Source organism: Sciurus carolinensis, chromosome 4 (genome assembly GCF_902686445.1).
Source record: "Sciurus carolinensis chromosome 4, mSciCar1.2, whole genome shotgun sequence".
NCBI classification, from domain to species: domain Eukaryota; kingdom Metazoa; phylum Chordata; class Mammalia; order Rodentia; family Sciuridae; genus Sciurus; species Sciurus carolinensis.
In genome coordinates, this window is record NC_062216.1 from 151,693,523 (window position 1) to 151,707,564 (window position 14,042).

Genomic DNA, 14,042 nt, shown 5'->3' on the forward strand with positions numbered 1-14,042 from the left:
CTAAGTCACTTGAGGCTGGTCCAGAACTTGCAACCTTCCTGTCTCAGTCTCCCAAATCCCTGGGACTACAGGTGTGCACCACTGTGCCTGACTTATTTATTTTTGCTCCTACAATACTGACATGAATGTGTTTTGTTTTGTTTTGGGAATTGAGCCCAGGGCCTCACATGGTAACGTATATGTTATAATGCTGTTATATCCTCAGTCTCAGGACATGAAGGATATCCAAATACTGAGCATATAAACACTGAAATAAAATATACTGGGCAGGATACAGAAGTTTGTAATGCAAGTCACATTTTAATATAGTTTTAAAAACACTTCCAAATATATCTACAAATTTAATCAGGAAAAATACCTGGAAGAAACAATGTAATTAACCATTAGTACATTATTTTAAAGCTTTATTTTTCTGAATCCTTGGTTTACTACCTTGGCTTTAAAAAGGTAAAAACCTACTGACTTTTCCAGTTGGGCATTTTATATTAAATGGAGCTTTTCCCAGCATATAATTATAAATAAAGGTATTGACAAAAATTATGATTTAGATAGGGAAAAAACATTTCCCTTAATTTGTTGGTAAAAAGTGTAAGCTGATACTTTTAAATTTTTGGCTACTATTAAAATAGTAATTAGTAAAATCTGCACCCCCCAACTTTTCCTCTATTGTAAAATTCCTTACTAAAAAATGTACTGAGTGCAATAAAATCTCCATATTTGTTTGAAAAACCAATAAACAAATTTATCAAAATAATTCATCATGAAAGCAGAGTAGAGTATTTAACAGTACCAGCTGTGCTTGTAACAGTACTGTGGAAGGCATCCCAGGAGTTTAAGATGCTGTTGTGGCAATACCACAGCTTCAGGCTGAGCCTCACCTACTGCTAAAGCAGTCCTCCTCCACTTTACAGTGAAAAATCAGTGCATATTCCTTTATCTTTAAAAATTATCAGTTGTTTTTTTATTTAACTCACCTTGGAAACATGAATTGGCTATGATAAATCCATTATTTAACAAATTGAGGGAATTTTTCTAATAACCTAAAAGAAATTGGCTAAAACCCAGAGCAGGGTCAAGAAGCTACAATGTAGATCAGAAAAGAGGATGAGGGCAGAAGTTCTTTTATGAAATAGAACAACAATTTTAATACCTATTCTGAAATACTGAAATATTTTGGGTTCAGTTATTCTCTACTATGTTTAAAACACAGCAGTAAACCAAAAATATTAAAACACGAATACCACCTTATTCTCAAAAGCAATTCTCAGAACCATTTGCTGCCATGTAAATAAAAAGTGCTTGTAACTAATAATGTATAACACTAAAAATCACAAATGGCCTGTATCTCACTGCCAGCAATGAGTGGTATATGCTTAAGGATATCATGATATTTACACAGGCAAAAAAATACATATTCAATAATTTCCTACAGTTCTAATTTTATCATTATACCATCGAGCATAAAATAATCTTTTGATATGGTAATTAAACAGATTACAATGAAGAATAAAATGCACGGAATTCCTCCGTAAGGATATTTGACCACTAAATGTTTATACTAGTTCAAAATGAAGCTAAATATGAATAGAACACAATTTGGGGGGGAAAAAAGAGACTAATTTATTTGCTTTATAAAATAAAATAGAATTGAAATCTTAGTTTATATGGTCTGGAGGTGACAGCTTCAGATGTCATCTTTACCAAGAATAAATCCATAGTATTTCTTATTCATTTATGTAAGACAAAAAGGGATATTTAATTCCTGCTGCCTACCCAGTCACTTTAAAAAGTCTTCTTTGAAAGAAACTAAAACAAAAATACCTTGGATTTTGGTTACTCTTTAAAGTCAAAATTTCCACATACTCTGGAAGCAATGAATTCAATTGGGTGTTTTCCTGTGTTCCGGAAAAAGAACAATGAGTTTATAGCACTATGATCTCAGCTTTCAAATGCTGTGACCAATTATTTGAGAGTTGTAATCTGCAGGTTCCATTTTTAAAATATGTGGGATGACACTGTCAATCCGTACATTCCCAATGAGACCTTTGAAAAATAATTCTTCAGTGATGGTAGCATTCATCAATCTCAAAGCTGGCAGTCTGAGGAGAAGTCTGGATAACCTAAAATGAAAAAGAGAAAAGGGGGTAGGGGAACAAAGTTGAAAATAAAAGAGATTTTATAGAAAGATATTAGTAATTTATGCATGTATATTATTTGTAGACTAATAACAATCTAATTTTTGTAAGTCTAAACCACAACTTTATATCTCAAGTGTGTAAAAGTATTAGTCACCTGGATACCAGTGTAGTCTGAAGGCTCCTTATGAAGGCCTTGTTCTCAACTGCTATGCTGTGCTGCCCCCACTAGGGTCTAAGGACCAGGTAACTAAATTATTAAACCATGGGTCAGGTTATACAGTTAAGAATGACTTAGCAACTCATTTCAGATTGTACAAATGCAATATTTTGTGTTATCAGGATATATGGGGTTCAGTAAGTTTTCTTGATTATGTTCTGCAAAAAAACTACTGGAAATGATGTAACAGATAGCAGTAGATATTACCCAGAGCACAGAATATGGATGGAATCAAGACCACAGGTCCAAATCTTGATTCAACTGCCCCTTGTGATAAAACCACCTCTGCAGTGCACTGCTGCTTCCTCCTATGACCTTGCACTCTAACTTGAGACTAAATGAGACAAGAGCTCCTGTATGAAGCATAATTCTACTACGAAAATTATTCAGTTCCTGTTCATTCCCACTAGCTGAGCTCCATCCACAGAACTGAAAGGAAGCAGGGAAGGAAAACTAGTTAGATAAACCAAGGCTGGTTTTCTTGATGGAACTGGTTTACAAATCTACATTACTTGGTATAACACACTATTATATGTAAAATGGTCTTAGTTTGAAATATGCTAAACTGTTTTATTTATCATATACAAGCACACTTACATAGCTCTTACTGCACAACAGATGTGCCTCTAGGCACTTTACACATATGGACTGACTTAATCCTAATCATACAGTAGTCACCGCCCCCATTAGTGGAGTTAGGTTCCAAGACTCCAATTGGATGCCTGATCCTGTGACCTTGAATAAGTTACTTATCCTGTCTCTCTTAGCATACAAAATGTGAGAACTGATTAATATACTACATGTAAAGCACTCACAACAATGAACTGTTCCTTTGTTTTCCCCTCTGGTGCTGGGGATCAAGCCCAGGGCCTCACACATGCCAGTCAAGTGCCCTATAACTGAGTCACACCCCAGTCACACTACTGCTTCCAGTGGCATTAGCTAGTCCAAAGATAGACACCGATGAAAACATTTAATTATTCTTATAATGAAAAATAATGAAATAACAAGATTCACAAAATGTTTTTAAATGAACTTAATTATATAGTATTTAACTTCTAGATACCTGTAAGTGTCATCTGGATATGTTCTGGTTATATAATCTTGAAATTCCACATAAGCCTTTTCCTGAAATTTCTCAATCTGTTCCATATTTTCTAGGCCTGGATGATCTGAAACATTAAAGAATATATTGTTACCCTAGTTCTGAATGCTCATTTAATGAAACCCTGAAAGTGGAGATGAAAATATAGTTTAGTCAAAAAAGAAGCCAATTTATAAAATGTGTGGCTCTTTTATTGCAGAAATATCAAGCCCATCTATTATATACAAAACACTGGACTTTACATACTTGAAATTATTTTACCTCATATACATATTCTAGCATCTACTTAAAAATGAGACAACTGGATGTTACTAAAATAAAGTTTTCTTTCTGTTCCAAAGGCAGTGGAAGGGATTTCAATCATTTTATGATTTTATGGTTTTAAAGAGGAGTGAACAACCAGCTTAAAGAAGTGTTTTTTTATTCATGAGTATTTGCATTTAGAAAGTATTTTAGTATTTTTTTTAATGAAAAAAAAAAAACCTGTTGTTAGGTAACGAAGTACTTATGAAATTATGAAACATAAACATTATCATTATCAGAAAAATAACACAAAAATGTAGTCATCTACACAAGCATTTCAATGGTCACTGTGACATTTCGCAAAGCTGGAAATACTACTAAAAGAACTTTATAAAAATGATGCCTAGCTTTTCAACTTTCACCTACAGAAAATGAAGGTGGCAAATTGGTGGTGATAAAAATGGAGACACATGTTGGCTGCAGGTATAGCATGGTAGCGGAGCACTTGCCTAACATGAGCAAGGCCCTGGGTTCAATCTCCAGCACCATAAAAGGAAACCAAAAAACGGAAACAAAAAGATGGAGCTTGTCTGTCATTTTATTGTCTGTGAAAACTGAAACTGGCAGCAAAGTAAGAGAACAGCTCTAATAACAGGTTGAGAATTTAATGCCTTAACAAGCAACAATTGTCTTTCATCTGGTATTTACTATGTCTAACAAAACATACCTAAGAAATTCCAGGGTTAACAACACAAATACTGGTCTATATAAATGCCTTCACCGCTTTCCAACCTTCCTTCTCATACTCAGACATCTAACAGGCTTAAAATTCACCAATATAAAGTATACAAAGATGATTTTTTGGTATAGAGTTGTGCCAACATCACCACAATCTAATTTTAGAACATTTTTGTCCCTCCAAAAAGAAACCCTCTACCTATCAGTAATTACACCTGAGGGCCCTGCCTCTAGATCCTATCGACCACTGTTATGTACTTTATTTCTCTACAGGTCTGCCCACACTACATTATTTCATATAAATGGAATCAATATGTGTTCCACTGTAACTAGTTTCTTTCACTTAGATGTTTTCAATGTTCATTATGTCATAGAGCATATATCTGAATTTTACATCTTGTCATGGCTGAATAATACTCTATAATATGTACATATTACATGTTGATTCTTCAATCATCTGTTGATGGACACTTGAGTCATTTCTACTTTTTGGGCTATTATTAACAATGCTTCTGTAAACATTGATATGCACATTTTTGTGCATATTTCCATTTCTCTTAGACTGACAGGAGTGAAACTGTTGGTCATATGGTAATTCCAGGTTTATTATTTTAAGGAACTACTTAACATATCCTCCCAGACAACTGTGCCACTTTACATTCCTACTAGCAACGTATGAGGGTTTCAGTTCCTCCATATCCTCAAACACTGTACTCTAATGAAGAAGTAAATGTTTATATACCTGGACTGAAGAGTACTATTGCCTTCAGATAGGCATATTCATATCCATCAATGCAGAGTTTAACCATGCTGTTACAAAACTCCTGTAGTTTGAAGATGTGCTCCATCAACAATTTTCTCCTTTCTGGTGACATTTTATCTTTAATTAAAAAACAAATACTTCTAGTTTTCATCTAAAACGTTAGATTATTTTCATCTACTATATTTCCTTCTTACTGACTTCCAACTTTGAATATAACCAATCTATAAATGTAAAATTCAGAGTCTAATTATGGGCGAACTGATCATCGTTAGATATTGCTCATTCAAAAACTCAACTGTTATTACAGCAACCCTTAATGTAACATTTCCTTTTAAGATACATCTTTGAGAAGGAAAGGTATAGAGAAAACCACCTGAAAAACTGGCCAATCAAAATATAAAAGACTCAAATTTTAGTAACAGGATTTTATTTAAGCTCGTATCAATAGAAAAAATAATGCACAAAACCATCTTTAAGAATTAGCAATATTACTATAATAAACATAAATATTTAGCAAATACAAAACAAATAAACCCCTGCTAAGATCAAAGAAAAACTGAGAAAAAAAAATAAAGTTTTACAGTAAATATTTTAGTTTATTGTGGAAGGATATGTATAAAAGACATTAGTAACCAGTCAACCATAGCTCTCCTGAGGGTAGGTGGTATGTGGCACATACAAGTATATGAGAAATGAATTAGAACTAGAAGTATATAAATAAGGTGGGACTGTGGTGCTGCCTTCTAGATATACTTAAAATGAGATTTTAAGGTGATTTCTTTGTCCTTAAATATGAGGAAAAAGGAGATGATTTAACGACAATATAAAATAATGAAAAAGAGAATATACTAAAGAACAAAAAATAGTATCCAATTTAAAAATCACTCCTAAGCTCAAAAGGTTGAAACACCCTCCTGGTTAGTCATAAGCTATTCCAAAGTTAAGCACTTTATAAACCAGTTATTGCCTGTCTCCTTAAATGAATGACAGTTATAATCACCTTGGCATCTAGCAAAGGAAAAAGAGTAAGGATTGTTCCCTGACTCTTCCTTTCTGCTTACCTGAGAGTATATACCCTGCTGAACTGATATGAAATTAACCCACACTAGGAATCAAAGGGCTATAATGAAGCAAAGGAGTTTAAAATTGGGAAGTATGTGTTTTAAACATTTGATCACGACTACATAAGCTTTTGAATTCTGTACTGAAGTATAAAAATTCACAGGCTCTGGTCAGAAATAGCCTGGGCTCTGGTCTGGATGTGATCTGTCCCCTCATGTTGCAACTTGGTTGCCAATGTAGTAGTGCTAAGGTGGTGAGGCTTTTTAAGAAGGATTAATGTCTTCCTCAAGATTAGATTTGTTCTTTGGAGAGCAGGTTGTTATAAAAGCAAGTCTGGCTTCCTTGACCTTCTCTGGCGTCCTCACTTATTTTGTGGTCTCTCTTCTAAAGATACCTGCCTGCTCTTCTGCTTTTCTACCATCAAGTCCTCACTAGAAGTTGAGCAGATGGTAGTGCCAGGTTCTTCTACCTCCAGAACTACGAGCCAAAATAAATCTCTTTCTCAGGCATCTGTTTCAGCAATAGGAAATGGACTAAGATAGTCTGCCAGACTTAAATTTACTAGTATCAATTTTGCTGCACTCTCATTTAACTATACTTTTGGATAACTAATGGATTTTACCAAAATGTAAAAAATGTATTAAGTATAAAGGGTACTGGTACCTAACACATTAATATAATCATGAGGATATATAACTTTAGTCATAACATTCTATAAAACTGATGCCTCCTTGTACATCCTGGAAAAGGTAATAAATAAAGTGCTTTTTACCTTGTTGAAGGCTACTGTGAAGACAATTGACAAATGTTGCCAATATAGTTGCTACATTCATCACCTGCCAGCACTGGGCAAGGCCAAGAGTAAAAAGTTCATTCCAATAAGCTTTTACCAATGATATGCTGTTTTCTTGCCTATTAAAAACAAAAGCAAAAGTATAAATCAAGTATTAAGATAAACCTTATATATTTTACAACTGATCCATGTACTTAAAAATATTACTAAAATTACTCTAGAAAGACCAATTGGGCAAAGACTTATCAATTCTGTTTTGCATAGCTGAGGGTAACTGATGAAAAGTGCTTAGAATTTAAATATTAGCTCATTATCAGTTAGTTTATAAGAACAATTGAAAGTAATATTATAAACTTAAAATATTTTTATTGCCCGGCATGGTGGTGCATGCATGCCTGTAATCCCTGTGAATCAGGAGTTTGAGAGAAGAGGAACACAAGTTCTCAGCCAGCTGTGGCAGATCAGCAAGGACCTCAGCAACTGAGATCCTGTCTCAAAATAAAAAATAAAAAGGACTGGGGATGCAACTCAGTGGTAAGGCACCACTGGGTTAAATCCCCAGTATACCTGCCCTCTGAAAAAAGTGTGTGTGTGTGTGTGTGTGTGTGTGTGTGTGTGTGTGTATGTGTGTATATATATATATATATCAGCTTTTTTTACTTTAAATACATGTAAGGGGCAACTGAATTATTTAGCAGTGGGAAGGCAAATCAATTTGGTGGAGAAATGATGCATACTACAATCAGAAGACACATTAGTAACCCTGTGAAGGAGATACTCATGATTTTATTAAAAACAAGAGACACAAAAAGCCAAAGGCCTTTCCTGAATTTCTGAATAAGAACTCTCTTCACAGCATAAGAAAGTAAAAAAAGTATTTAGAAATACATTCAAAGCACTATGGTTTTAAAATCAGTTATCCATTTGAATTTAGACAAATAAGCTTCCCAGGTCTCAGACTGCGTAACTTTATAAAATGCACAGACACTGAATGTCCTATATCTTACTTAAAATTATAAAGAGGTGCATGTTCTCATTTCTATGTGGAAACTAAAAGTTGACCTCAAAGAAGTATAGAATAGTGGTTACCAGATCCTGGAGGAGAGGTAGGGGAAGGGAGGAAATGAAGAGAGTATAGTTAATGGTCTAGGGGCAGATGGTTAGGAGTAATTATACACACACACACATACACATTTTTTAAAATATATTTTTGGCAGTGTTGGAGGATCAAACCAGGAACTTGAGCATGCTAGGCAAGTATTCTACCACTGAGCCATATCCTTAGCCCCCAGAAGGAATAATTTCTAATATTCTATATTTATAGTAGTATAACTATGGTGGATAATCATAGAATATTTCAAAATAGCTAGTAGAGAGGATTTTCAATGTTCCTAACACAAAGAAGTGATACTAAGTATCTAAGTATAGAAGTATCTAAGGTGATAGACATGCCAGTTACCATGATTATCTTATTATCAGTGTAATGAAATGTCATCCTACACCCCATAAATGTGTGCAATTACTATGTGTCAATTAAAAATATAACTATACTGAAAAACAAGTCATAACATATGCTAGGTTCTCTCTAAGGCACTGGAGAACTAGCAGTTAACAAGATGGATTACATGTGCTTTCATGAAAAAGAAGGGAAACACAACAGATGTATAATTTCAAACATTTTATATAAATATTATATGATTATATAAATAATAAGTTAATTTCAGGTAATGACAATGCTACATTGCTACAAAGTAGTTTGATATACAACAAAATGGGGAGGTAAGGTGGTTAAAGAAGGCATTGCTGAGGCAGTGACATTTCAGTCATTTGAAAAAGACGGGAAAGAATTTTTTTTTTTTTTTTTTTCCAGTACCGGGGATCGAACCCAGGGCCTTGTGCTTGCAAGGCAAGCACTCTACCAGCTGAGCTATCTCCCCAGCCCTGGAACATAATTTTTTAAAAATACGGGGCTGGGGATGTAACTCGGTGTAACACTTGCCTAGCATGTGAGGTCATAGGTTTGATGCCCATGCACATGTGTGCCCTCCCTGCCAAGCTCTTTGGGAGCAATGTTCCAGGAAGAAGAAAAAATAAATGCAGATGCCATGATGAGAACAAGTATATAACAGGTGTTCAATAAAAAGTGTTGTGTGAGTTAGATATGATGGCACTCACTTGCAATCTCAGCAACTCAGGAAGCTGAGGCAGGAAGATCCTAAGTTCAAGTTCTACTTGAGTAACTTAGCAAGTCGCTGTCTCGAAGTAAAAAAATAAAGTCTGAGGCTGTAGCTCAGTGGTCAAAGTGCACCTGGGTTCAATCCCCAGTACAGAGGAAAAAAGAAGTGTTGAGTGAGTTACTAAAGGTGGTTTTCTTGAAATGTTCTTCCCTGCACTGTTTCCTGGTTAAGAAGGTTATTTATTCCTTAACATACACTTCGGAGCCAACTTTCTTGAAACATTCTCTGGCAGCATTCTTCTCCCTTCCTAGGTTCTATCTATGCATTTGTATTTTATACACAGTTTGTGGTATCTTATTCTTTTAAGTCTGTCTCCCATATTTAAATCCTCACTGAAAGCAATGTTCCCTTTGCATTGCTGAATCTCTGTGAACAGCATAGTACGTGGCATATAGAAGGAATTTAATACATGCTTTCTGATCTTGAGGGACAGAGAGCAGGTAGAAGTTAGAACTTAGAAAAGACAGAAAAGATGTGGGTATGGATCCTTCTTTTTTTGTGGGGGAGGGTGGATGGATGCTGGAACTTAGGGGCATTCAACCACTGAGCCACAATCCCAGTCCTTTTTGTATTTTATTTAGAGACAGGGTGTCACTGAGTTGCTTGGTGTCTCACCTTTGCTGCAGCTGGCTTTTAACTTGCAATCTACTTGCCTCAGCCTCCCGAGCCACTGGGATTATAGGTGTGTGCCACCACACCTGGCTGGGTATGAATCCTTTTATAATCTTGCTTGATTATAAAAGGAGTAAGATAATGAAATTACAAGATTGGTTTCTTTGTTCAAAGGGTTCTCAGTTGATAAGAACATCCTGATCAGAAATGTGTGAATCTGATGAATGGTACTTTTTTCCTGCTTAATAAACATTAAAAATTAAGATAATCAGTGTGTTTAACAGAAATCATTAAGAATCACAGCTTTCTTTACATGACATTTTATTAAAAAATAGAATATACTCAATATTAAGGCTAATACTGCAAACTTAAGAAAGTAATTTTTTTCTCACCAGGAAATTTTTCAGGTGAGATTTTGACTCCAGGTTGATCTCTTTCTCATTCAGTACTTGAGAAGGATTACATATAATAAGAAATTGGCTATTAAAATAAGCTTGAAAGTTTAAATACAAAGAAAACCATTATTTAAAAATCTGCACATAGAAAAGGATTCAGTATTTCAATCTCAGTTAAGCAAAATCAAAGAGAAAGGTTACAAGATACTATTTTCATTGATCAGAAAAGATGTGTAAAACCCAGAATTGAGGAGGGCTTGTGGAAATAAGCATGCATTCTTTTGCACTGCTAATGTGAGCATAAACTGGCTCTACACATTTTAGAAGACAACATACTTTTGTACTTACCAAAGTACAAATGTACATCTTCTTAAACCTAGCAATTCTTCTTTTAAGAACCTATTTTATAGAAGTACTACACAGGCAGGCAAAAATGTGCATTACAGCACTGGATATAACAACAAAGAAAACTGACAATAATCCAAATATACACTGATAAAAGACAAGTAAGTAAATTATAATAAACCCATAAAGTTGAATATTGGGTAACCATTAAGAAAAACATGGTAAATTTTAGGTGCTGACATAGGAACAGGTCTAGAATGTACATGTAAAGAGCAAGGCAAAGAATAGATATGTAAATGTGAGTGTGTTCAGATGATTTAATAAACATGGTGTAGAAAAATCTAGGATATCAAACTGTTAATAGCAGGGTTAGTTACCTCTGGTGAGTGAGGGTTTACTTGAGAGAGTTCTATACTTCAATATTACTTTAAACAGGAGGAAATATTAAAAGTGAACTGGTTTTCATCTTGATCTCTAATTGTGAAATTTTAAAGAGGAAATAGCTAAACAAGGTAACTACCTAATGAACACAGGAAAGGAAAAAAATAAGAGGGTGGGGGGATCAGAGCTGACCTGTGCTATACCTCTTATGTGAAAGTACCTTGCACATATATGAATATATGAATACACCAGTGAATCTCACCATTGTGTATATCCACAAGACTGGGATCCTAATTAGATTAAGATATATTCCAAACTCGTATAAATATATCAAAATGGTTTCTACTGTCATGTATAACTAAAAAGAACAAAAAAAATTTAAAAATACATGGAATAAGGATATAAGCTTCACAGTAGATCCAACTTTTATCACGTTTATCATTATCACAATGCTGAGCATAAATTTTTCTGATTTGTTTTTATCAACAGTGAATTATTTAAAATCGTTCAATTTTCAAAAAGTTGAGATTATATTTGTCATTTTAATTATTTCCTTGTTCCTACTTATACTTTATAGTTTAATTTCATTGTTGTCATAAAATATATATGAATGACTTAAAAAATGAAAAAAAAAAAAAAAAAAAAAAAAAGTTAGTATTCCTGACAATACTGGGAAGACTCAGAGAAAAGGTTAATAAGTACCAGTGACACACCAAAATTGTTACTAAGGAAATAAGATAAAACTGGTGATTGAGGAATAAATTACCAGGTAATTTTATTTTCAAAGGAAAAATCAAAGAGTTAATAATAGATATCAATTACAGAAATCTATCTATCTGCATTTTTAGTCAAAACAGAACCCAAAAAAACCCTTGTACTATAGCTATGTTGTTTTTTTTTTTTTTTTTAAAGTTCATTACATTTGGAAAGATAAACAAGAGCACCCTTTAAAAAAGAAGGTTCCTAAGAGTATAAAAAAAATGACCACTTAGTAATTTGTAGCAGGCACAGGGTTAAATTTAAATTCATTATCTCATATAAGGACATAATTCATAAGCAAGTGTTTCTGCTCCTAATCTACAGATGGGGGGAATAAGTTTCATTTAAGTAACCTGATCTGAAGACACATAAGTCAGCAGAGGAATTAAAACCAGGATTCTGAACTCAGATGTTTAAAAGCTATGCTTTAAAAAAAAAAAAATATATATATATATATATATATCCTTACATAAGTTAGTAAGTAAACCACTAAAGTGAAATTTTTCAGTAGAGACTCCCCTATTTAAAGCTAATATTTTGGAATGGTAAAGGCATGTTGACTCTCTGTTTTTTCCTGTTAGGAAAACAAAACCAATGACTATTGTAGTCACATTCTACTACCTATTTCCAAAACATCTTTCTTTTGAGAAGCAAAAGAAGCTAGGTAGAAAACGAAGTTAAGGTATCTTCAAGCACCCAGAAAACAACACAAGTTTTAATGATAACCAAAAGAGGCACTGGGGCTGGGAGTGTAGCTCAGTGGTAGAGCACTTGCCTAGCACGCACAAGACCCTGGGTTTAATATCCAGAGCTGCAAAAAAGCATTGAGTTGACTAACTCACCTATACCCCACCATATGTAATCCACACAAATAAACCCAAGGCATTATTCTTTCCCTGGCAGCATCTGTTTCAACTGAAAGCATGGCCTTGGGGAAAAATAATCAATGACATGGCAGTAAGTCCACGAAGGTACAAGAAACATTACGTTGTTTATGGTATTTTAAAGGATTCAACTTTTAGGCTTAAATTCATGGAAGGTTGCTTAAAATAACTCAATAAATAGTCTCCTGTGGCAACAGTGTTGTCTTGGAATTCTGATGACATTATAAAGAATCTGGGTGGAGACGACTGCTGCCATACTTACTCCAGGCAAATCCAGCTAAGTACCCCACTGCCCTTCAGCAGAATATCTTACAACTGTGTAGTCCTTCACTTGAATTATGAAGAACAAAACAAAAACCAAAAAAACCAGAAACACTGAACTCCTCTAAGTACAGAAATTATATTTAGAAAATACAAATGGTAATAACCACAGTTTAAAAAATTTTAAAGCTACTATTTTCTTCTATTAAATAAGTTTAGCAATAACAAACCTGAATTTTAAAAAACGATTAATGCTGCTTATCTGTTTCGCTCTGTAAAACTCGGGCTTTTTTTTTTTTTTTTTTTGCCAACTTTTATATCTAGAAATAAAAATGCAGCTCATGCCAGTTCCTAGATTTAGAATAGATTTTATTTCAACATAAAACTTTCCTATCATTAGTATCTAGTCCTTATCCATCTGATTAAGCTAACATAAGATCTATAGACTATCTAGATAGGCATAAGAAATAAGAGTTTATGTATCACCTAATGGTCTTGATTGCAACCGTAATTACTCTAATCACAAAGGATCCTGTGGTTGTTACACTGAAAGTAATTTTCAATAAAGATCACAGGGATATGTGGTTGCCACTCTATATTAATTTATAATCAAAAACTTCAGGCTTTTTTCCCCCCCAACATCTGGATTATTTGCAATAGGATAGTCACACTCAAAAGAAGCACTGAATATCAATAGTGTTATGATTAATTCATGGAGCTTAAATTATACCCCAAATTCCTTTCTTTGCTGTCCTACTACAATAATTGATATTCTATTATGAGAAACATCACCAAATTGTTTTTTTGGCCTAAGTATACCAGTTATAAGCTTAAGCAACTACACTTAAATTTTTTTTTTTTTACTCACTCTACCACTCTAACCATTTATTTTATTTTATAGACAGGGTCTTGTAAGTTCTCCATGCTGGTCTCAAACTTGTAATCCCCCTGCCTCAGACTCCCGAGTAGCTGGGATACAGATGTGTGTCACAGCATCAGGATAGTTTATTACTTTGAAAACATTAAGTATGCAGTAAGGTTTGGTGCAACTTAGTGAGATCCTGCCTAGAAAAAAAAGGGACGGTCGCAGTTGACTGCGTGAAGCCCTC

At 34.1% G+C, this 14,042-nt stretch overlaps 1 protein-coding gene across 3 annotated transcripts in view; it reads right to left on the reverse strand.

Moving 5' to 3' along the window:
* Nucleotides 1–286: 286 nt before the first annotated feature.
* The window catches only part of Nr2c1 (nuclear receptor subfamily 2 group C member 1), a 46,874-nt gene continuing 33,118 nt past the window's right edge, over nucleotides 287–14,042 (reverse strand). For 2 of the 3 annotated variants that reach the window (XM_047549861.1, XM_047549862.1), the window contains exons 11-14: nucleotides 7,039–7,178; nucleotides 5,184–5,321; nucleotides 3,422–3,527; nucleotides 287–2,120 (exon numbers count right to left, since the gene is read on the reverse strand). In XM_047549861.1, the coding sequence (XP_047405817.1) occupies nucleotides 1,946–2,120; nucleotides 3,422–3,527; nucleotides 5,184–5,321; nucleotides 7,039–7,178 (559 nt within the window). In that variant the 3' untranslated portion in view covers nucleotides 287–1,945. The remainder of the gene's footprint in view (nucleotides 2,121–3,421; nucleotides 3,528–5,183; nucleotides 5,322–7,038; nucleotides 7,179–14,042) is intronic. The other variant, XM_047549863.1, reaches the window with a different exon arrangement.